The sequence below is a fragment of the Oncorhynchus kisutch genome, linkage group LG19 (genome assembly GCF_002021735.2).
Source record: "Oncorhynchus kisutch isolate 150728-3 linkage group LG19, Okis_V2, whole genome shotgun sequence".
In the NCBI taxonomy this organism is placed as follows: domain Eukaryota; kingdom Metazoa; phylum Chordata; class Actinopteri; order Salmoniformes; family Salmonidae; genus Oncorhynchus; species Oncorhynchus kisutch.
The window spans coordinates 37,302,479-37,325,681 of record NC_034192.2 but is presented as its reverse complement, the minus strand read 5'-3'; the positions used below and the strand labels follow the sequence as shown (position 1 = coordinate 37,325,681).

At 41.8% G+C, this 23,203-nt stretch overlaps 2 protein-coding genes across 2 annotated transcripts; one reads left to right on the top strand and one right to left on the bottom strand.

Annotated features, from left to right (window-relative positions):
• Positions 1–356: 356 nt before the first annotated feature.
• p2rx3a (purinergic receptor P2X, ligand-gated ion channel, 3a) lies at positions 357–16,581 on the top strand. Its single transcript, XM_031798462.1, has 12 exons — positions 357–1,533; positions 1,707–1,842; positions 3,063–3,134; positions 3,499–3,568; positions 4,024–4,114; positions 4,214–4,291; positions 9,814–9,955; positions 10,194–10,330; positions 10,511–10,604; positions 10,698–10,763; positions 14,339–14,416; positions 15,005–16,581. The coding sequence occupies exons 1-12, from the start codon at positions 1,403–1,405 to the stop codon at positions 15,128–15,130; spliced, it is 1,221 nt and encodes a 406-aa protein (XP_031654322.1). The 5' UTR covers positions 357–1,402; the 3' UTR covers positions 15,131–16,581.
• A 367-nt stretch (positions 16,582–16,948) lies between these two features.
• On the bottom strand, positions 16,949–22,922 carry zgc:113229 (uncharacterized). Its single transcript, XM_020472884.2, has 5 exons — positions 21,325–22,922; positions 21,032–21,174; positions 19,805–20,270; positions 18,431–18,766; positions 16,949–18,289 (listed from the first exon to the last, which is right to left on the bottom strand). The coding sequence occupies exons 1-5, from the start codon at positions 22,240–22,242 to the stop codon at positions 18,044–18,046; spliced, it is 2,109 nt and encodes a 702-aa protein (XP_020328473.1). The 5' UTR covers positions 22,243–22,922; the 3' UTR covers positions 16,949–18,043.
• Between the last annotated feature and the right edge of the window lie 281 nt (positions 22,923–23,203).

Below are 23,203 nucleotides of genomic sequence, written 5' to 3'. Positions count from 1 at the left end.
GGCAGGGTCAGGGTCAGGGAAAGGCAGAGTGTTCAGGCAGGCGGGCTCAGAGTCCGGACAGGCAAGGGTCAAAACCAGGAGGGCGAGAAAAAGTGAGACTGGGGAAAGCAGGAGCTGACAAAAACGCTGGTTGAATTGACAAGCAAGACAGGCAGGCAGAGATCAATAATCCAGTGTGATGTGACAAGGTACAGAATGGCAGGCAGGCTCAGGGTCAGAATGGTCTAAACCGGGAAAACTAGATAACAGGAACTAGAAACAGACAGGAGCAAGGGGAACAACGCTGGTAGGCTTGACAAACAAAATTAACTAGCAAGAGACAAACAGAGAACACAGGTATAAATACACTGGGAATAATGGGGAAGATGGGCAACACCTGGATGGGGGTGGAGACAAGCACAAAGACAGGTGAAACAGATTAGGGTGTGACATCTGCAGAGTATTGTCTAAGTTGTTCTGTTAGGCAGAGTACTGTCCACAAGTTGTTCTGTTCTGCAGAGTACTGTCCACATGTTATTCTGTTCTGCAGAGTATTGTCTACGTTGTTCTGTTCTGCAGAGTACTGTCCATGTGTTGTTCTGTTCTGCAGAGTACTGTCCATGTGTTGTTCTGTTCTGCAGAGTACTGTCCATGTGTTGTTCTGTTCTGCAGAGTACTGTCCATGTGTTGTTCTGTTCTGCAGAATATTGTCTTTGTTGTTCTGTTCTGCAGAGTACTGTCCATGTGTTGTTCTGTTCTGCAGAGTACTGTCCATGTGTTGTTCTGTTCTGCAGAGTACTGTCCATGTGTTGTTCTGTTCTGCAGAGTACTGTCCATGTGTTGTTCTGTTCTGCAGAGTACTGTCCATGTGTTGTTCTGTTCTGCAGAGTACTGTCCATGTGTTGTTCTGTTCTGCAGAGTACTGTCCATGTGTTGTTCTGTTGTTGGCTTGTATGGGGTTAAATTGGATTTAAAGGTGTTTTGTGTTCACGTGTAGTGAGACTTTAGTTTGTTCAGGAGTCCGAGCAGAGAACTGTTATGATGAGGAGAGGGAGAGTATGTGATGGAGGAACAGAGAGATAAAAAGCCAAAAGAGTTGTTTTCCTTTTTTTCTCTTTGTTCAGAGAAAGGGGAAGGTCCAATATGACCATTACCCAATGTGTGAGAAAAAGAGAGAGAGGCAGGGAGGGAGGGGGACAAGGTGACCTACAGAATGTACTAAATCATTACAGAGATAGAGGCACAGATAGGGGTGAAACGAAGAAAGAGAGGACACAGGGAATTTATGCGAAAAGTCTTATCAGCAGCATTGTGTGGTAACTAAAGGCTCTCACTCACATACTTCTAAAGAAACTGATGCAAAATACACTTATCGCTGTAGCTGTCTCTCATATAGACACATGCACACAACCCAGTTCTCAGGATGCCTAAGATATGGGCTTTTATTACGGATTTCTTCACCTACGAGACGACCAAGTCGGTGGTGGTGAAGAGCAGGTCTGTTGGAATCATCAACCGCGTCGTACAACTACTCATCATCATCTACTTCCTATGGTCTGTACAACCTGTTTTTGCCTCTGTGTGTGTGTGTGATAATGTTGACCTCTCTTCTTCATCTCCTTTCCTCTCTCCAACATTCTAGAACTCTTGTTAAATAATCCTCCTTCATTACCTCTCCCCCTCCACAATCTTTGCCTCCATCTATCTTTCTTTCTGTTGTCGTTTAGTTGGGTCTTTTATCACGAAAAGGCGTACCAGGTGAGAGACTCGGGCATCGAGTCTTCGGTCATGACCAAGGTGAAGGGCTTCGGTTACCATAACAACCGTGTGATGGATGTGGCGGACTATGTCGCCCCTACACAGGTCCGTGACACCCTGAGCGTGACCCCTAAACCTTGACCCTAATCTGAGACGACACCAACGTTATACTGCAGCGCAACCAGTAACTACACAGGTTGTGTAGTTACTGTACACAACCTGTATATTGTACACTCCCCTCTGTATTTATTTGGACAGTAAAGCATAAATGTTTTATTTGGCTCTATACTCATTTTGGATTTGAGATCCAACTGTTTTATATGAGGCTGGAGTACAGAATGTCACCTTTTATTTGAGGGTGTTTTCAATCATATCTGTTCTACTGTTTAGAAATTACAACACTGTATGTATTGAAGCTGTCATAAGTATTTGGACAAGTTAACTTATAGTGTATTAAAGTAGTCAAACGTTTGTGGATTATATTGTGTCCAATAGAAATGTAATATTGTAATATTGGTCCCATGACTTGAATGGGATTTGTGCCACAAACGCTAAAACGTCAGCATGTGGAAACAGTGCCAAGGAAACTAAACCAAAGCATGAATCACTGTCATGTCTTGTCCAGAGACTGCTTACGGGTTCAGGAAACCAATGTAATTTTGTAATTTGGGTGAAGTATCCCTTTAACACACTATAAGTGCATTTTTCCAAATACTTATAACACCTTTAAATGGGGGGACTAGATACATAAAATGCTTTCATTTCTAAATTAAATGAAAATAACCTCAAATAAAAGGTGTCGTTCTGGACTGTTGCCTCATATAAAACATTTGATCCCAAAACCAAAATTCTGGAGTATAAAGCCAAATGAAAGGTTTTCGCTTCGCTGTCCAAATAAATAAGTCGGGGAGTGTAACTGTGCATACTGTGCAATATACAAAATATTGATTAAACTTTTGATTAAATGATCGCAATATGTAGGCGGAGTTCACTCAGTTGAAACATACCCGAACAGTCTTTTGATACTTGATATAAAGTGATTGAGCACTTAGTGGTGGTCATTTTAAACACTTAAAAGGAGGTGTTTTGTGTGAGGTGATAAAGGAAAAGTCCTTTGGTTGGGTGGAAGTTGTGGCCCGAGTGGCTCATGATGTATACATGATGTGTATAGCTACTACGTCAGTTTAGCATTAGCCCAACCAACTGGTTAAACAATTACAGACTCAGGCATTGGTTGAGGCTTTGAGATGATTTTAGCAGTAGGCCTGATATGTTGCCTTGACGATGTTTAGGCTAAACTGTTGGTTTTGAATATGATCTGACAGGGTGCCGCAGTGTTCTGCATCATCACCAAGCTCATCATCACAGAGAACCAGTTCCAAGGATTCTGCCCGGAGGTGAGTCCAGTCCAGTATACATGTACCATGTACCTTGTTGTTGTAGCCGCGGACAAGCATACCTGAATCTACTTGTCAACTCATCATCAAGCCCTTGACAAGTTGAATCAGGTGTTTTTGTCTGGGGCTACAACAAAAAGGTGTGCTGTTGGGGGTACTGGAGGACCGGAGTTGGGAAACACTGCACCTATACCATGTTTATAACAATACAGAGTACTCTACTCTATGATGTCCCGGCCATTACCACTGGCAAAAGCCAAGGCATTTCATATTGGGTGGTGACAGAGTTTCTGATCACAGGGCAATGTTACTGCCTGTGTATCAGGCCTGCATCTATGTGCATATCTGTACTGTCTGTGTTCAGAGTGAAAGCAAGTACAAGTGTGACACGGATGAAGAGTGCGACAAGTATTTGGGGAGCTCCACTGGAAACGGTGAGTCCCTCTCTTCTCTTCTCCATCATTCCCGTGCTGGGACTCCATTGTGTTCTCTCTCTCTTTTCATTCACACCTGGTTTTGCATTCCCCAATCCCACTACATGTATTTACTCCTCTGTTCCCCCTCATGTCTTTGTGTGTAATTATTTTGTGTGTTACGTGTTGTACGCACTAGGCTAAGCATTTGAAGCTTATTTGTATTGCTCTACATTTATGTTGTGTGAATATTGTGGGCGCTACACACTTTGCCTTGTTGGCTGGAGGAGGTTTTTGACGCAGCTGCGTCCGTCTGTTGGTTTCTCCTGCTGTAATAAAGTGCGTGCCTGTTCACAACCCTCTGCTCTCCTGCACCTGACCTCCACAAGTACCCACACGCCTGACACTCTCTCTATTTCTTTGTCTCTTTTTCTCTCTCTCCCTCCCTCTCTCTCTCTCTCTCTCTCTTCCCCCAGGAATAATAACTGGTGCCTGTGTGAACTCCTCTAAAGGACGACGCTGTGAGATGGAGGGTTGGTGCCTTGCAGAGGACGACAAAGTCCACATGTAAGACATTTCTCTCATTATAGAAAAACCTTTGAATGAGTATGTGTCCAAACCTGTGACTGGTACTGTATATACATTCTCTCCCTCCCCCTTTCTCAGGCAACCAATGATGGAAGTGGAAAACTTCACCATCTTCATCAAGAACAGTATCCGCTTCCCTATGTTCAATGTTACCAGGTGAGTCCCACACATCTCCCATTTCTGGGGCTGTAATGGGCAGACCTTTATGAAGTTGTGCTTGAGTACTTTCAGGAGGTCTCACCCATATCCGCGGGAAGTTGTTTTGAGTAGTGAGACTAACAATAAAATCTAAATTCCTAACGTGATGAATAGCCAGAGCATAGGACAAGATTGGTTAAAAACTTTTTAGGGCTGAGATCCCGTTAACGGGATCGATATGACAACAGCCAGTGAAAGTGCAGGGCGCCAAATTCAAAACAGAAATCTCATAATTAAAATTCCTCAAACATACAAGTATCTTATACCATTTTAAAGGTAATCTTCTCTTCATCAGATGACACTCATAGAACTTCATGTTACACAATACATGTATGTTTTGTTCGATAAAGTTCATATTTATTTAAAGAAATCTCAGTATACATTGGCGCGCTATGTTCAGTAGTTCTAAAAACATCCGGTGATTTTGCAGAGCCATATCAATTTACAGAAATACTCATTATAAATGTTGATGAAGATACAAGTGTTATACATGGAAATATAGATGAACTTCTCCTTAATGCAACCGCTGTGTCAGATTTCAAAAAAGCTTTACGGAAAAAGCAAACCATGCAATAGTCTGAGTACGGCACTCAGAGACACAACAAGCCAAAAAGATATCTGCCATATTGTGCAGTCAACAGAAGTCAGAAATAACATTATAAGTATTTACTTACCTTTGATGATCTTCATCAGAATGCACTCCCAGGAATCCCAGTTCCGCAATAAATGTTTGATTTGTTCGATAATGTCCATCATTTATGTCCAAATAGCTACTTTTGTTAGCTCGTTTTGTAAACAAATCCAAAGTCACGAACCGCGTTCACTAGGAGCAGACGAAATGTCAAAAAGTTCCGTTACAGTCCGTAGAAACATGCCAAACAATGTATAGAATCAATCTTTAGGATGTTTTTAACATAAATCTTCAATAATGTTCCAACCGGAGAATTCCTTTGTATCTTCAATAGGGAATGAGTTGAAAATCCTCAGATTTCCCACTTCCTGGTTGTTTTCTTCTCAGGTTTTTGCCTGCCATATGACTTATGTTATACTCACAGACATAATTCAAACAGTTTTAGAAACTTCAGAGTGTTTTATATCCACATATACTAATAATATGCATATATTATCAACTGGGACTGAGGAGCAGGCAGTTTACTCTGGGCACCTTATTCATCCAAGCTACTCAATACTGCCCCCAGCCATCAACTGCAGCCTCAGTTAATTTAACTCATGGCTGTTTGTAAATAGCCCATTACAGTAAATAGCCCATTAACTAGTTGACAAGTTAACAAATTATATGTTGCATTCACATCTCCAACTCAACCAAAAAATGTTTGTTAAAGAATGTGATTACACCAGGTGCTCAGATGGAACTATCCATGCAGTAGATACAGTGCATTCGGAAAGTATTCAGACCACTAAGTTTTTTCCACAAATAATGACCTATCCCAGCATATTAATATAAGACAGTAACTTTAGACCAGTTGCCGACTTGCTAACGACTTGCTAACAACATAAAAACATATCTTCAGACGCACTTCAATCTCCAAGGGCAAACAAGCCTATATTTGATGTTACCATTTATACCACGGCGGGCAGTAGTACTATAAAATGGTTCCTTACCTTTAGAAGACGTATCATACAGCGTGACCTACATCACAAGGCGCAGACGGCGAGGCTTTGAGTTGAATATGATGATGATTACGTCATAATCCAATGTGTCTGTCAGTTGACGCTCAAAAGACAGCAAACTGAGGTGGTTCAGCCGGGCGCTTGTCATTGAAGTGCGAAGATGATTTTTTAAAATCCTAGTTGTTGTTGAGAAACGTCTCTCCACACTGCATGATGTCATTGGAAGTGTGACAGAGAGTTTATATTTGGGAAATGATCATCAGGGCAGCTGTCAAGTACACTCATTATGGAGGAAAAGTCACTCTTTCCCATGTTCATTTTGTGACTGCTGAATAAAGACAGTGAATTCAGCATCCTCAATGGATATTGCGAAAGATTTTATTGCTTCAAAAAGTTCCTCTTCTGTAAGTTGGCCTTCGCACAGGTCTTTCTGTAAATGTGTTAATTTTACATTATTATTAGGAAAGAAATCCTTACAGTTTACATCATTCAGTGGAAATGGAGGAGACTGAAGAGAAAACATATGCTTCAAATATTTTGCTTCGTCTTTCAAAATATCATTTGGTGAATCACAGATAACTCCATCATTTGTAATGAGTTTCTGTAAATTATTTTTGGTAGAATTTCCATGTATTTTTCACCATTTTCCATCCAATTCACTTTATTTTTGTAATACATTACACTTGATGGTTCTTGAATAAGTACCTCCATTTATTTCGTTTTTCCTCTAACCTATTTTATGCCTCTATAGTACAGTTTCTGTTACCATCTACCTGCTCTGTTACTTCCTCTATTTCCTTTACCATCTACCTGCTCTGTTACTTCCTCTATTTCCTTTACCATCTACCTGCTCTGTTACTTCCTCTATTTCCTTTACTATCTACCTGCTCTGTTACTTCCTCTATTTCCTTTACTATCTACCTGCTCTGTTACTTCCTCTATGTCCTTTACTATCTACCTGCTCTGTTACTTCCTCTATTTCCTTTACCATCTACCTGCTCTGTTACTTCCTCTATTTCCTTTACTATCTACCTGCTCTGTTACTTCCTCTATTTCCTTTACTATCTACCTGCTCTGTTACTTCCTCTATTTCCTTTACTATCTACCTGCTCTGTTACTTCCTCTATTTCCTTTACTATCTACCTGCTCTGTTACTTCCTCTATTTCCTTTACCATCTACCTGCTCTGTTACTTCCTCTATTTCCTTTACTATCTACCTGCTCTGTTACTTCCTCTATTTCCTTTACTATCTACCTGCTCTGTTACTTCCTCTATTTCCTTTACCATCTACCGGCTCTGTTACTTCCTCTATGTCCTTTACCATCTACCTGCTCTGTTACTTCCTCTATTTCCTTTACTATCTACCTGCTCTGTTACTTCCTCTATTTCCTTTACTATCTACCTGCTCTGTTACTTCCTCTATTTCCTTTACTATCTACCTGCTCTGTTACTTCCTCTATTTCCTTTACTATCTACCTGCTCTGTTACTTCCTCTATTTCCTTTACTATCTACCTGCTCTGTTACTTCCTCTATTTCCTTTACTATCTACCTGCTCTGTTACTTCCTCTATTTCCTTTACCATCTACCTGCTCTGTTACTTCCTCTATTTCCTTTACTATCTACCTGCTCTGTTACTTCCTCTATTTCCTTTACCATCTACCTGCTCTGTTACTTCCTCTATGTCCTTTACTATCTACATGCTCTGTTACTTCCTCTATTTCCTTTACTGTCTACATTCTCTGTTACTTCCTCTATTTCCTTTACTATCTACCTGCTCTGTTACTTCCTCTATTTCCTTTACTATCTACATGCTCTGTTACTTCCTCTATTTCCTTTACTATCTACATGCTCTGTTACTTCCTCTATTTCCTTTACTATCTACCTGCTCTGTTACTTCCTCTATTTCCTTTACTATCTACCTGCTCTGTTACTTCCTCTATTTCCTTTACCATCTACCTGCTCTGTTACTTCCTCTATTTCCTTTACTATCTACCTGCTCTGTTACTTCCTCTATTTCCTTTACTATCTACCTGCTCTGTTACTTCTTCTATTTCCTTTACTATCTACCTGCTCTGTTACTTCCTCTATTTCCTTTACTATCTACCTGCTCTGTTACTTCCTCTATTTCCTTTACTAGTCTAATCTCTTTTGACCTAAACTGCTTTTGTTTTAATGATGAGTATTGTATTGAAAGGCCTCTAATAGTACATTTGAAAGTGTCCCATACAATAAGGGGATCTGCTGTACCTATGTTGTACAAATAAAGTCAATTATTAATTATTTTGTCTTAGTTAAGAACTTAAGAACAAATTGTCACCCAATAGGCTTTGATTATATTTCCAATATCCCCATCCACGTGGAAATGCTGTCAGATTTATATGGAGGCCAATTAGATGGTGGTTCACTCGTATTCAGTCTCCTATGAATACTTTTGAAACTTTTGCTGCCAGCAAGAACGAGACTAGGAAGTAATCAAGACGTCTAGCTTGATGAAGCCTCCTCCATGTATATCTCACTGGGTCAGGGTTTTTCAACCTCCATATATCCACAAGATCTAATGTAACCATGATCTTTGTGATCTCCTTCAGTACTTGAGGGTGATAGTTTGTAGTGTGATTTCCTTTACGATCTATTGAGGTACCTAAAACCATATTATATTCTCCCACCATAATAATAGATTATTATATATATTTTAGAAAAAGTATGGATCATCATTATTTGGCCCATATAGATGAATTAACCAGATCTGATTTTGGTCCAGTAGAATATTTAAAATAATCCATCCTCCTTGTTGATCTGTTTGCACAGTTTGCACAATCGGATCAAAGTGTGTATTAATTAGTATAGTCACCCCATTTGAGTTTTTTGCCCATGACAAAAATATATTTCTCCCTCCCAGTCCTTTTTCCACCCAACCTCACCTATATATATAGAATGAGTTTTCTTTAAACAATAGATATTATATGGAATCATTCTTAATTCATATTTAAATCAGGCTATCATTATTATTTTTCTTTAGATTTTTTCTTTGTTTCATTGTTACATTATTAACTTTGTTTCATCGATGTTACATGTCATATTAGTATATTATTATGTACATTTAGTGTACAAAACATTAAGAACACCTTTCTAGTATTAAGTTGCCCTCAGAACAGCTTCAATTCGTCAGGGCATGGACTACAAGGTGTCCAAAGCTTTCCACAGGAATGCTGGCCCATGTTGACTCCAATGCTTCCCACAGTTGTGTCAAGTTGGCTGGATGTCCTTTGGGTGGTGGACGGACCATTCTTGATAAACACAGGTAATTGTTGAGCGTGAAAAACCCAGCGGCATTGCAGTTCTTGACACACTCAAACCGGTGCGCCTGGCACCTACTACCATACCTCGTACAAAGGTACTTAAATCTTTGTCTTGCCCATTCATCCTCAATCCATGTCTCAATTGTCTCAAGGCCTAAAAAACATTATTTAACCTGTCTGCACCCCTTCATCTACACTGATTGAAGTGGATTTAACAGGTGACATCAATAAGGGACCATAGCCTTCACCTAGCTTCACCTGGTCAGTATATGTCATGGAAAGAGCCATTTAGTACACTCAGTGTAAGTATTGGATGTGTTTTAACCTTGAGTTGTCTATCTGTGTCATTCATTTAACAACATTTGATTTTAATACAAGCCTTGGCTGTCATCTCCTCCATGATGAGGTCATCTGTTAGTGCCCTGACCTGTTCACTCAGCACATTTGCACATTTTAGGGCTTTCCTGTCAACTCGTTGCCCTCTCTTTTCTGTTGAAGGGGATTTGGCTCTATCGCTCACGTTTTTACCTTCCCTCTCTCTCCCACAGAGGGAACTTCCCATCATCCCTGAATGCGACTTATATCAGGAGCTGTACGTATGACCCGGAGCACAACCTCCACTGTCCCATCTTCAAGGTGGGAGAAGTGCTGCGCTACACAGGACAGAACTTCTCCACCATCGCTCAGACAGTGAGACATATTTCCTCCCCTCTTCCACCTCTCCATCTCTCTCCCCCGAGAGTCTCCATCTTTCTTTCCTCTACTCTCTCTCTTTCTCTCTCTCTCATTCTGCTTTCTTAACCTCTCTTCCTCACTTCTCCCTCTCCATTTTATATATCTCCAGTCCCACATGCTTCTCCCTACATTTTCTCTTCCCTCTCCTCACTTATCCCCCCTTCTCTTCCCTCCCTCTATCTCCCTCTATCAGGGTGGAGAGATTGCGATCAACATTGAATGGCAGTGTAATCTGGATGAGTCAGAAGAGAGATGTGAACCACACTACTCCTTTACGCGGCTTGATGCTGTGTTTCAGAAGAATGGCATCGCTAAGGGATACAACTTCAGGTACTGAAACCCTTTTCAGTTTAGTGTCGTTCAAGGGAATCCCCCTCTTTCTTCCTCCTTCTCCCTTTCTTCTGTCAGGTTGTTTTCCACCACCTTTTTCTCCTCTCCTCACCCCCCCCCCCTTCCTCGTTGTAAAGCTGTGTTCATTGACACTGTCTCTTCCTCTATCTCCCTCCACAGATTTGCTAAATATTACAAAAATGAGAATGGGACGGAGTTCCGCACTCTTCACAAGGCCTACGCCATCCGCTTTGACATCCTGGTCACTGGCCTCGTGAGTGTGGATTAGGGTGTGTGTGTGTGTTTGTGTGCTTTCGTACCTGTTATCTGTGTATCACATGGGATTAATCTGTCTCTGTTCTTTCAGGCAGGGAAGTTCAACACAGTTCCTACTCTGATCAACGTAGTGGCAGCCTTTACCTCCGTGGGATTGGTAAGGCTTCTGTACTCAGACTGTATGTTTCAAAAGGAGGCCATGCAATACGTTTAGAATGTTACCACCATTATAAGCAAGTAGAGTAAGCTCCAAAAGTATTGGGGCAGTGTCAAATGTTTTGTTGTTTTGGCTCTGTAATGCAGCAGCACTTTGGATTTGAAATTATACAATGACTTTGATCTTAAAGTGAATACTTTTAAACCACTTTTTTCTCCCCAATTTCATGGTATACAATTGGTAGTTACAGTCTTGTCCCATCCCTGCAACTCCACATGGACTCGGGAGAGGCGATGGTCGAGAGCCGTGCGTCATCCGAAACATGACCCAGCCAAGCCGCACTGCTTCTTGACACAATGCCCGCTTAACGTGGAAGCCAGCCGCACCAATGTGCGGCTGGCTTCCAGCCAGCATGCATGTGCCCCGGCCCGCCACAGGAGTCGCTAGAGCGCGATGGGACAAGGAAATCTCGGCCTGCCAAACCTTCTCCTAACCCAGATGACGCTGGCCCAATTGTGCGCTATCGAATCCAGGTCTGTAGAGACACCTTAAAACGCCGCGACACTCGGGAGGCAACCGCAAAAAGATTTTAATTAACCTCTACGGGATCGGTGTCCCCCCCCCCACACGGGACGGTTGATCTAACGTAGGCTTATGTGATTAGCATGAGGTTGTAAGTAACAAGAACATTTCCCAGGACATAGACATATCTGAAATGGGCAGAACGCTTACATTTTTGTTAATCTCACTGCACTGTCCAATTTACAGTAGCTATTACAGTGAAAGAATACCATGCTATTGTTTGAGGAGAGCGCATATTTGGGCAGTCTTGATACAACATTTTGAACAGAAATGCAATGGTTCATTGAATCAGTCTAAAATGTTGCATCTAGTGGCCAAAATCGAAATTGCGCCTAACCTGGAACAATACACTGTGACCTTTCTCTTGCATTTCAAAGGTGATGGAACAAAAAAAAATAACTCATGCTTTTTTTAAATGTATTATCTTTTACTAGATCTAATGTGTTGTATTATCCTACATTAATTTCACATTTCCACAAACTTCAAAGTGTTTCCTTTCAAATGGTATTAAGAATATGCATATCCTTGAAGTCGGAAGTTTACATACACCTTAGCCAAATACATTTAAACTCAGTTTTTCACAATTCCTGTCATAGGCCAGTTTGGATCACCACTTCATTTTAAGAATGTGAAATGTCAGAATAATAGTAGAGAGAATGATTTATATCAGATTTTATTTCTTCCATCACATTCCCAGTGGGTCAGAAGTTTACATACAATCAATTAGTATTTGGTAGCATTGACTTTAAATTGTTTAGCTTGGGTCTAATGTTTTGGGTAGCCTTCCACAAGCTTCCCAAAAAAAATTGGGTGAATTTTGGCCCATTCCTCCTGACAGAGCTGGTGTAATTGAGTCAGGTTTGTAGGCCTACTTGCTCGCATATGGTTTTTCAGTTCTGCCCACAAATATTCTATAGGATTGATGTCAGGGCTTAATGATGGCCACTCCAGTACCTTGACTTAGTTGTCCTTAAGCCATTTTGCCACAACTTTGGAAGTATGCTTGGGGTCATTGTCCATTTGGAAGACCCATTTGCGACCAAGCTTTAACTTCCTGACTGATATCTTGAGATGTTGCTTCAATATATCCACATACTTTTCCTTCCATGATGCTATCTATTTTGTGACGTGCACCAGTCCCTCCTGCAGCAAAGCACCCCCACAACATGATGCTGCCATCCCCGTGCTTCACGGTTAGGATGGTGTTTTTCGGCTTGCCCATCCTTCAGCTACAGTACCCTTAGCCCCTCCCATCTATCTCTGAAGACCACCCAGTTTTGATTTCTAGCTGACATATATTTTTAAACTATGCTGTAATGTTTCACAAAAGTGTCTGAACCTTTCTATTCTCATAGTTTCTACCGATTGTAAATTAAAGATAAAATGTTTTGCTAAGCGCATTATGTTATTGATCAATTGACTATGACTTTTGAAATCACCCAGCAGTGCTATTTGCAGAGTTAGCGCAAGGTAAATGTTGTAATTCTTAAACCATTCCTGAACCTTGCCCCAGGACTACCTGACATGATGCTGTCCCCAGTCCACCTGACCGTGCTGCTGCTCCAGTTTCAACTGTTCTGCCTTATTATTATTCGACCATGCTGGTCATTTATGAACATTTGAACATCTTGGCCATGTTCTGTTATAATCTCCACCCGGCACAGCCAGAAGAGGACTGGCCACCCCACATAGCCTGGTTCCTCTCTAGGTTTCTTCCTAGGTTTTGGCCTTTCTAGGGAGTTTTTCCTAGCCACCGTGCTTCTACACCTGCATTGCTTGCTGTTTGGGGTTTTAGGCTGGGTTTCTGTACAGCACTTTGAGATATCAGCTGATGTACGAATGGCTATATAAATACATTTGATTTGATTTGAACCTGCAACCAAAAACAAGCTACTGTACATAATATGGGCATAACCAAGACTATGGCCTGTACCAAAACAAGTGAGCTAATGATTCTGTCTCTTTGCAGCAAAATCTGCAGAGCTGGGATGGTAGTATCCCTCATAGATATAACATCATTTTGGTTACAATAAAAAATAAAAAGAATAATTTCAATTGAAAAAGTTTTGAATCTGGCATCGTTTTGTGTATCAGTTCATAAACCATGTGCCATGGAATCAATTAATCGAAAATCTCTTCCCAAATATTTTGCAACCTGTATGGCACAGCTGTACATTTTTTGTTTCTTATATTACACTAGTATACTTTTTTATTTATCACAATTTTCTTTAACCAATTTTGGTCTTTAATGCAGGTTCCTTGCCTTGTCCCCCTTCCGCTTGCCTCTACAATTTTTCTGTTAATGCTGCAATTAGTTGGTTATAATTTTGAATAGAGCTGACATTTCCATATATTTTTGTTAGCTGCATGTGCGACATAAATAGCAACCAACTTTCTTTTCCATCTATTTTAGGGTACCAAAGATATTGGGACAAATTTGCTTATAAGTGTATTAAAGTAGTCAAAAGTTTAGTATTTGGTCCCATCTGTAACTTTCTCTCTCATAATTATTCAGGATTCAGTCAGGAATATCCATAATAATAGGAGCTTCCACATTATTGTAGAATTGTTTTGAAACATGTTATATTCTTATTTACAGTAAAAGTGACTCCAAAATGACACAATACATTATTTCCCATTAATTTCTATTGGGCACAAAATAATCTGAAACACAACAAAACAAACGCATCCAACAAGTTTGTAGAGTCAGAAACTTGATGTAATAATTGAGTGCTTGGTATATGGGACCAAATACTATTGACTACTTTAATACACATAAGTGAATTTGGCCTAATTCTTTTTGTCTGCATAAAATGTGGGGACTATACACAAAAAATGCCATTTTCCTCATATTCATTGTGTTATTTCAAAGTGCTGGAGTACAGAGCCAAAACAACAACAAAATGTGTCACTGTCCCAATATTTTTCGAGCTCACTGTATCTCCCGATTCGTTAAGTCAACTTGTATAACTCTTCGTTCTGACTGGCTGCAGGGTACGGTCCTCTGTGACATCATTCTTCTGAACTTCCTGAAGGGGGCAGACCAATACAAAGCCAAGAAATTTGAGGAGGTACTTTTTTAATTACTCAGATAAAAGTATATTGTTTTGTGTTATGCACCGTTTGTGTGTGGGAAAGAGAGGTGAATAGCATCTGTCTTATTCTCTCTTTCTCTCTACTCCATCTTCTCTCCCTCTCTTCCTCTCCCCCTGTTCCTCTACCCCATCTTCTCTCTCCCTCTCTTCCTCTCCCTCTGTTCCTCTACCCCATCTTCTCTCCCTCTCTTCCTCTCCCTCTGTTCCTCTACCCCATCTTCTCTCCCTCTCTTCCTCTCCCTCTGTTCCTCTACCCCATCTTCTCTCCCTCTCTTCCTCTCCCTCTGTTCCTCTACCCCATCTTCTCTCCCTCTTCCTCTCCCTCTGTTCCTCTACCACATCTTCTCTCTCCCTCTCTTCCTATCCCTCTGTTCCTCTACCCCATCTTCTCTCTCCCTCTCTTCCTCTCCCTCTGTTCCTCTACCCCATCTTCTCTCTCCCTCTCTTCCTCTCCCTCTGTTCCTCTACCCCATTTTCTCTCCCTCTCTTCCTCTCCCTCTGTTCCTCTCTTCCTCTCCCTCTGTTCCTCTACCCCATCTTCTCTCTCTCTGTTCCTCTCCCTAGGTCTCTGAGTCACAGATACAGATATTACTCTCTCGAGAAGGTTGCAGCCAGCTGTCAATCCAACCAGAGGAGAAGATTTCAGACGACTCGGGAACTGTCTCCCTCTGCCTGGACCAGCAGCTTTGAGTGGTTTGAGGCAGGGTTTGTTAGAAGTTAATAGGGATTTATTTGTATTTCTTTTCCCCCCCCCTTAGTAGTACAGAATTAGGCAAACCATGATTGATGGCACACTCCAGCACAGTAGGTGGCGGCGTGCACCTTAACATTTTGTTTGAGGACTGCCATTATACCGAAGAAGAAGGAGGAGAAGAAGAAGAAGAAGAAAAATAAGCTTTGAGTGACAGTCCACATCAACCCAACGGCAGAGTGGAAGTTCCTGCCACACTTCCTTAGTTCATCAGCAGCTGTTGATATGTTCCATGTTCATGTGGGTGAAGCAGTGGTGATTTTAGCATGTAAATCTTGGTGGGGCCAACTCCCCAAATTGTTTTTAGATGCATGCCAGCAAAGACACTACACAACACAACACTAAACAATAAATGAATTACACTATAACGGCGACAAGCGGTGCCCACAAACTGTTAGGGCCTACATAAAGCTGTCCCAACAGAAGAGCTTTCTTTCCAGCACAATGGAGTGAATCCTAACCACCGCTACACCTGCCTCTCAGCGGAGCCTTGCCAGACAACGAAACAATTAATTCAGCCTTGTTTACTGCCTTTTTAAAAAACATAGCTGATAAAACAAATGTGGTTTCTACTGACAATTAAGACGTCCAAACTATGGCATACGGGAACGACGAGCAGATAATAGGCATTCCGTCATTTCGATTAAGACATTAATGAGCAAGCGGCGATGGATGTAATCAATATAACTATGTGTTCAGCACTTTTGAAATGTACAGCGGCAGAATGCAGAAGATGGGCTGCTCTTACAGTATTTTCCCTGTACACCAAGTCAGAACTGTAGGATAAATGAAGGGGGCATATAAGCAGACAATAAAACCTCTTACAATATTAGATGATGACATTTCTCAAAAACAGGTTATAGGCTACATGTGCAGCACCACCGAAACAGAACAGTAGCGTTAGGCGAAATTAGAGGTGAAAATAGACCAAATTATTAGGGTGATGAACATGGGCAACTAACAGCTTACGACACAACATACACTTAGTATTACTTCCTTAGCTATAGTATACATAGCTCCCTTGCATATTACATCATTTATGCAGCAGCATACAAGGAACTTTGGACTCACCTTGGCTTGTGATGTGCTCACTTAAACATGAAGGTGGCATGGCGTTTTTGTCATCAAACTTTGTCAACAAAGTCTGGCATTCTTTGGATTTATGGTGGGAAATCACAGCCACTCCATTGAATAGCTGGCTACTGGTTGCATTGCAATCCTTGCAGTTAGCCACTGATTCCTTCCAAATAACTCATTGCTGAATTTGCGATTTCCAACTTGTTGTGTAATCTTTATGTCCAATGGCCGATGAGCACCGATACATTTTATCTATAATTTCTCTTCATTATTTCTCTTCATATGACAAGGATTAAAAATGATTTTGCCAGTAGATTGCTGACTTGATTTGTGATGATTAATGCCAGCTAAGACATTGACAGTAAGCTGTTGACATGATCAGTCTAATCATAGCTACTGTACATATGATGTGATTTGACGTCATTTTATTTTTTTAGCCAATGACCTTGAGCCTTCTTGGAAGGGCACTTATAATATAACTCTATGGCAGGACCCAAAGGGCTGACATTTTGGATGTCTACCCTTACTAAGGACATAAACTTGGCCTGTGACGTAGTGTCCCCATGAGTGACAGAACACTGCTCCTATTTCAGCTGGCTCGCCACACCACCACAGAAAGCACTGTGCTAGGCTGAAACACCTGCATTTTGGAGCTGCCTTACTCAAGAACACAACAAAGAGACCATGTGTGTATGCGCCTTTATTAACTCAATGATATTTATATATATATTTTTTTTACATAGTTTGCAAACTAATATGTGACACATATTAATGCCAAAATAACATGCAGAATGGCAAGCCCCCCCCCAATTTAAAACAAATATACATGTTTTATTTATTTATTGCTAAAAATGTGAGGCTCAAAACAGATGGGGCTCCGCCCCACTTGCCCTGAATGACGTAACAATTGAATCTCTGAGTAACTTTTAAAATGTGATCTTTGGGGGCAAACTATCTCTGTACAGTGGGATGAACACATTAGTAAAAACAAACAAATAACTTTATAAACTGTTACTCTCAATATTGTAGCTGTTCCACAGTCTGCCGCCACATAAAAGCTTTGCCCTGGTCCCATTACCTTTGTACATACTCTGTAGTTCATATGTTACAGTTATCCGGCCTCATCCCTTTCTCCATCTCTGTCTTGCTCCATTTGTGATGTACTATAACAATGGGGGGGTATGAGAAAAGATGCCGTGGTCCTATATTGATCTTGGAACCTGGTGGAAAGCAAAGGTAACCAGCAATTATACAATTATCGGACTTGACTGAGTCGTGCCTGCTGTATTGTGTTTTTCTGCAATACACACCCAATATGCACGGACACATACACACACACACAACCTGGGCACTCCTCTCACCAAGGACCCATCACAACACTAATAGATCAGCAAAAGAGCTTCTTAATGGCCTTACACCACTGTTAATTAATAAGGACTGATGAGGAGAGAGAGAGAGAAACGGTCCGTTATAACTATTGTCTCCTGACATTCCATGCTAATGGACTTAGAACACTTTCATACGTAAACATAGCGATCATGTAATGACATGAGTTTGTTTTTGTGTGTTGGCTTGTAGAATGATCGAAGTAATCTCGTTTCCTTTCCTCTTCCCTTCCCCATGGAAAGCACTAATAACTCAGTATCAAACATTTGAGTTGAATGAAAAAAAAGATGCAAAAGTCTCTCTTGCAAAGGAGAGTCTCTCTTGCAAAGGAGATTCTCAAGGTAATTTCTTGGTTAAATAAGGGTAGACAAGGATGAGCCTGTTATTGTTCAGTGTCTGTGTTTCTTCCTTGTCTTCCTCCTCAGAGCTAATATCCAGGCGGGGAGAGCAGCAGCGGGCTGTGGCATCTTCGGCACAACTTTAACTTCCTCCATCACTGTATTCTCCTCTAGTGTGGAGTCCTCCTCTGTTCCACAATCCTCCTCTGAATCAGGATACTGCTGGATCAGGAGGCTGGGCGGCATGGTAACTACCTCCTCAGAGAACCGCACGTGACGAGATTTTGACATCCGCCTCTGAGGGAGAGGGAGGGAGGGAGAGAGGGAGAGAGGGAGAGAGAGTGAGATGGGGTGAATGCCCCAAATGATTTTTCAATTTACAGTTGTCCAAATGCTGACAGTGTGGGACAGACAAATGAGAGTGAAATCTGTACAAACCTTTTTGGTCACTGTTTCCATTGATAGTGAGGACTCTGAATCTTGAAACACTGAGTGTCGCAGTATACTTCGGGTGACAAGGGGATGTGAGGAGGAAGAGTGGGAGGATGGAGGGAGAGGGGAAAAGGAGGATTTCAGAGGGTAGACAGGCATCATGAAGTTGTCCCCCTCTTCCCTCTCTTCCTCATCAGATGGGACTGAGTTGTCTTCTAATCTCTCTCCCCCCTCTCCTTTTAAACATTCTCTCTCTTCCTTCCTCTCCTGTGACCGGTGCTCTCTTTTTCTGTTCATGTGGACCCTGCTCTTCAGGGCAGAGCTGTCCAAGACCTCCACTGGCTGTGGAACAACAAGGTACACTATTATCAACTTTAATCCTTAAGAGTCTATTATTGACGCACACATGCATCAATCTATGTGACGTAATTTAAAAATATCCCCATCAAAATCTGTCAGTTTAAGACAGAGAGATGTTTCTTTTTGCGTGGACTGCGTCAATCCACCTCATCCGCCTATGTTGACCTTCTGCATCTGCGGTGGAAGGTGGCCAAACTACAGCAGTGTTTGTCAGACCCGAAAATTGGTCTTTCACTAAAATATCTGTAGCATCTGGTTTGGCCCCACTGGACTCATCTGAAGTCACTACCTCCGATGTGCCAACTTCTGTCTGTTGTGTCCGAACCGTTTGGGCTACACTCTATGGAAAGATAAGATTCTCACTAACACGTTGGTGTTCCCCGTTTTGTTCTACAACCCCCACAAGTGTCACGGGACTCATCTGAAGACAACCCAGCACCGCTTTAAACAATCAATATAAGTATGGATGTAGTTTTGTGCCAACAAAAAAAGGTGTTAAGTATGTTTCCAAAATCTTTTTTATAATATATTTTATCTCCTAGATATACAACAGACACTTCAAAAATGATTCCTTATGATTTATTTTTTGTCTGTCTGTTTAGCCATTTATGAATGTTATTCAATGTGTTTCTATGGGCTATAGGACAGTAGTAAAGGACAAATTCAATATGTTATCAAAATAAATGTATATATATTTTTTATACCTACAGGGGTCCTAAAATTCCAAATTAAATAGCTAAATGATCCATGGTATGACCATCATGAAAGAATTCTATGTTATCTTAGTAGAACCCCCCCCCCCAAGGCATAGACTTTTAGTTCATCAGTATTAATTCATTTAGGGTTACATAAAAGGTTAGTGATAGGGTTTAAATTAAGGCCTATAGGGGCGGTTTCCTGGTCACAGATTAAACCTAGTCCTGGACTACACTGCAAACTCAATGGAGAATTACTTTTTAGTCAGGTTAGGCTTAACCTGCGTATAGGAAACTACACAATAAGGTTTGAGTGAAATCTTACCTTAATGAACGAGAACTCTAACACAGGTATATGATTTGGCCTCACTTCATCAGAACTGGTTTGTAATTGGACATGACCGTATTCCTTTGGTGCCGATTGGATGAGTTCACATTTACTGTTCTGTTCTTGGACAAGGCTTGGTTCTGTGATATTCATATTGACAGATGAAGAAACATCAGTGCTTCTATCATAACTTTGATCCAATTCACTTTGTCTGAAGTCCCACTGACTGTTCACATTTCCTGATTGGCTGACTCTGTCCAAAATCATAGTTGATCGGCCGCTCTCATGATCTTGTGGCCGTCTCTGGCTGGTCTCTAATTGATTGGTGACCTCTTCAGCTGGTGTTTGATTGGCTAAGGTGTCTACTTGTGATCGATTTAGAAACCTGGCCCACTCCTGCCCTGTGAGGATCTCCTCCAACAAGCTAAAGGACCCAAGGCCGAACTCAAAGGAACTTGGGGATCTGTCATGACAAATAAGGAATACTAGATTAGATATATCAAACATGTACATACAGTATATAACTATCTAACAAAGCACCACTGTCTTACTCACTAAAACAGGAACTGAGAACTTCCTGTGTGAGTGAGAGAGAGAGCGCGAGCGAGAGTGAGAGCACGACAACAAGCAGGTAATTGACAGTAAATGTCAGTAACTAGGGTGTGTCCGACACCTCAAAGCTGTCAGTGCCCAGTATCACCCTGACTAATGTCTCAGCTATGACAACCTCCCTTTGCATATACCAATATTACACAGAACTTACTCAGATGTGAAAGCAAGGTGTTATTCCTAGTTAGATCGCATAGTCAGAAGAATCTCCTCGCCCTCTATTTGTATTTACAAAGGATCACTTCATGTGTATGTGTGTGTAGAGTGTGTCTTATCATGTGTATGTGTGTATGTGAATGTACGTGTATGTAGAGTGTGTCTTATCATGTGCCTGTGTGTCTGTAACTGTACGTGTGTGTAGAGTGTGTGTCGTATCATGTGTATGTGTACCTGTACGTGTGTGTAGAGTGTGTCTTCTCATGTTTCTGTGTGTCTGTGCCTGTACGAGTGTCTCTTCACAGTCCCTGCTGTTCTATAGTGTATAATTAAGACAAAAAGGTTTTCATGACCTACTGACCTGACGAGGAAATACTCCATGCCGTATCTATAGGCAAAGTACCAACACAGATCTGCTACACTGACAGCTGTTTGATTGTCTGTTTGTTTTGAACTGACCTGAACAGACCTGCTGTACCGCTGTCTTCTGACAGAGTGGGAAGGGCTTCCCCCTGGCCCTCTCTGATTGGTGACTGAGTGGTCGTATAGCCTTCTTTATTGGACATCTTATTTACGTTATCATCTCTGGGCAACTGCTGAAACTGTTGAATGAAAAATATATTGAATGTTCGAGTGTAACGCTAGACAGTTAGCTAACAAAGGTTAGCAAATATGTTACTTGTATTTGCTAATGAAACAGTCTGCATCATCAAATAAATAAAATGAGTCAAAGTCAACTCTACTGTACTTACTTTAACTTGTTTTGCATCTTTCCTTTCTTCTCTCACTCCATCCTCCGCTTTCCTTTTCTTCCCTAAACTCTCCTGCCTGTCCCTCCATTTCTCCTTTATCCTCTGTGTCAATCTCTTCATCGACTTAGTTGACGACGAGGTGTTTTCTGCTACACCTTGACCAGGTGACATAATCTTCATGACATCTCCATGTCCCGGAACCTCCGACCCCCCATAGCCCAAAGTCCGCCACCTCTTCATTTGAGTCCCCATGTCAAATGGAATAAAGTCAGAGTTTGACGTCATTAGATCCGACCGGTCATGGTTCTGAGCATCCTTGGTCTTGGAGCTTAGAGATGAGTTACTGAGAGGTGATGCGTCAATGTGGCCCTCGTTCCTGGTTTGAGTTCCTGTGAAGGTCATCACTGTTGGCAGAGCCCCCACTGACCCCCCTGGGTCACCTCTTACACTGCCAGCATCCTGTAAGGGGGCGAGGACAGGGGCACCCTGAGCAGCCAAAGGGGATGACACCATCTGTCCCCTGTCCAACTTGGGGAGACTGCCAGTGGGTTGCTTCCTCCCTTCCTCCCCTTTCCCTTTCCGAATGGATCCCCCAAAATTACAGTCCCACACAGGTATCCCAACCTCCTCCCTGGAGTCCAACCTCCACATCTCACTTTTCCTGGCCTTCTCACATCCCCCTTTTCCCTCAGCCGCTCTGACATCATCAGCCGGAGACAGCCCCAGAGCCCCATTGCCAATGGCGTTAGCCCAAGGTCTCCCCCCATCCTCCCCCTGGCCCTGGGCAGTTGTGGTGGGGCCGTGGGGGGCCTGGTCCTGCCTGCCGTGCTGGGTCTCTGAGCCAGGCTGGAGCCTCAGTCTCTGGAGCATGGACTGAAGCAGAGTCTGGGTGTCAACGGAGGGGCTTGGCTGAGACATTCAGGACAGAGAGCACTCTTACATCAGACCCCCTGGGTTAGACCAATGATGGTAAATAAAAAAAACATACAGTACATAGATATGATATGCTGTAAATGGATTATGGATTAGACAGACCAGCGGCAGTTGAGATTGAGTTACAGAAAACAATCTGGAATATTCCTTGTGTTTGTCCTCAGTCTTAGTTCAGTTTCAGGCGTGTGCCCTGGCGTCTCTTGTCTTGTTAGGAAGCATGTTAGGATTGTTCTCTTTATCATTCCAGTTGTTCTCCATTGTCATACTTCACCAGTTTTTCCAGATGGATTGTTGACATATTCTTTCCCCTTATTTCCTCTGTCTGTTGCATGGTCACTCCAGTCCTCCTTGGGTTGTCAGAAAAGTTGCGACATCGCTCTGTAGACTCAGCGGTGTCAAAAACCAGCAACGCTCACTCTCTCTCTCTCTCTCTCTCTTCCTTTTCCTCTATCAAATTCTCTCACTCTCCAGTTTGTTTCTCTCTATCTCTAGAAGTCACGCGTGTCTATCTTCGTGGTGGAGAAGTTGCCCTTCTTTCGATCATGTCATCACTAGGAGGAGAAGCATGGGAATGACATTCAACAGGCCTTACAGACAGATAAATGCACCCAGACCAGTGAGGCTGGTCTAACTACTCTATAGCACTTTCCTCCACAAGTGACAGTGACTCAATCTCGCTCGCTTTTGTCTATCTTTCTTTCTCTTTCTCTCTCTCATTCTGTCACATGTGTACACTGTCACATGCCCTCTTTCTCTGAACAGTGTGGTCAGGAGGTTTTTGGGGGGGCATTTTTGTCTCAGCAAAAGGAGTTGGCCTCAAATCAGGAAAGACATTGCTTCTACTGTTCCACACGAAGATATATCTGTGATACATTTACAAAATCTTTTTTGTTCTTCTAGCAGACATTTGATCATGTTGAAGCTGATTTTGAACATCTTTGAGATC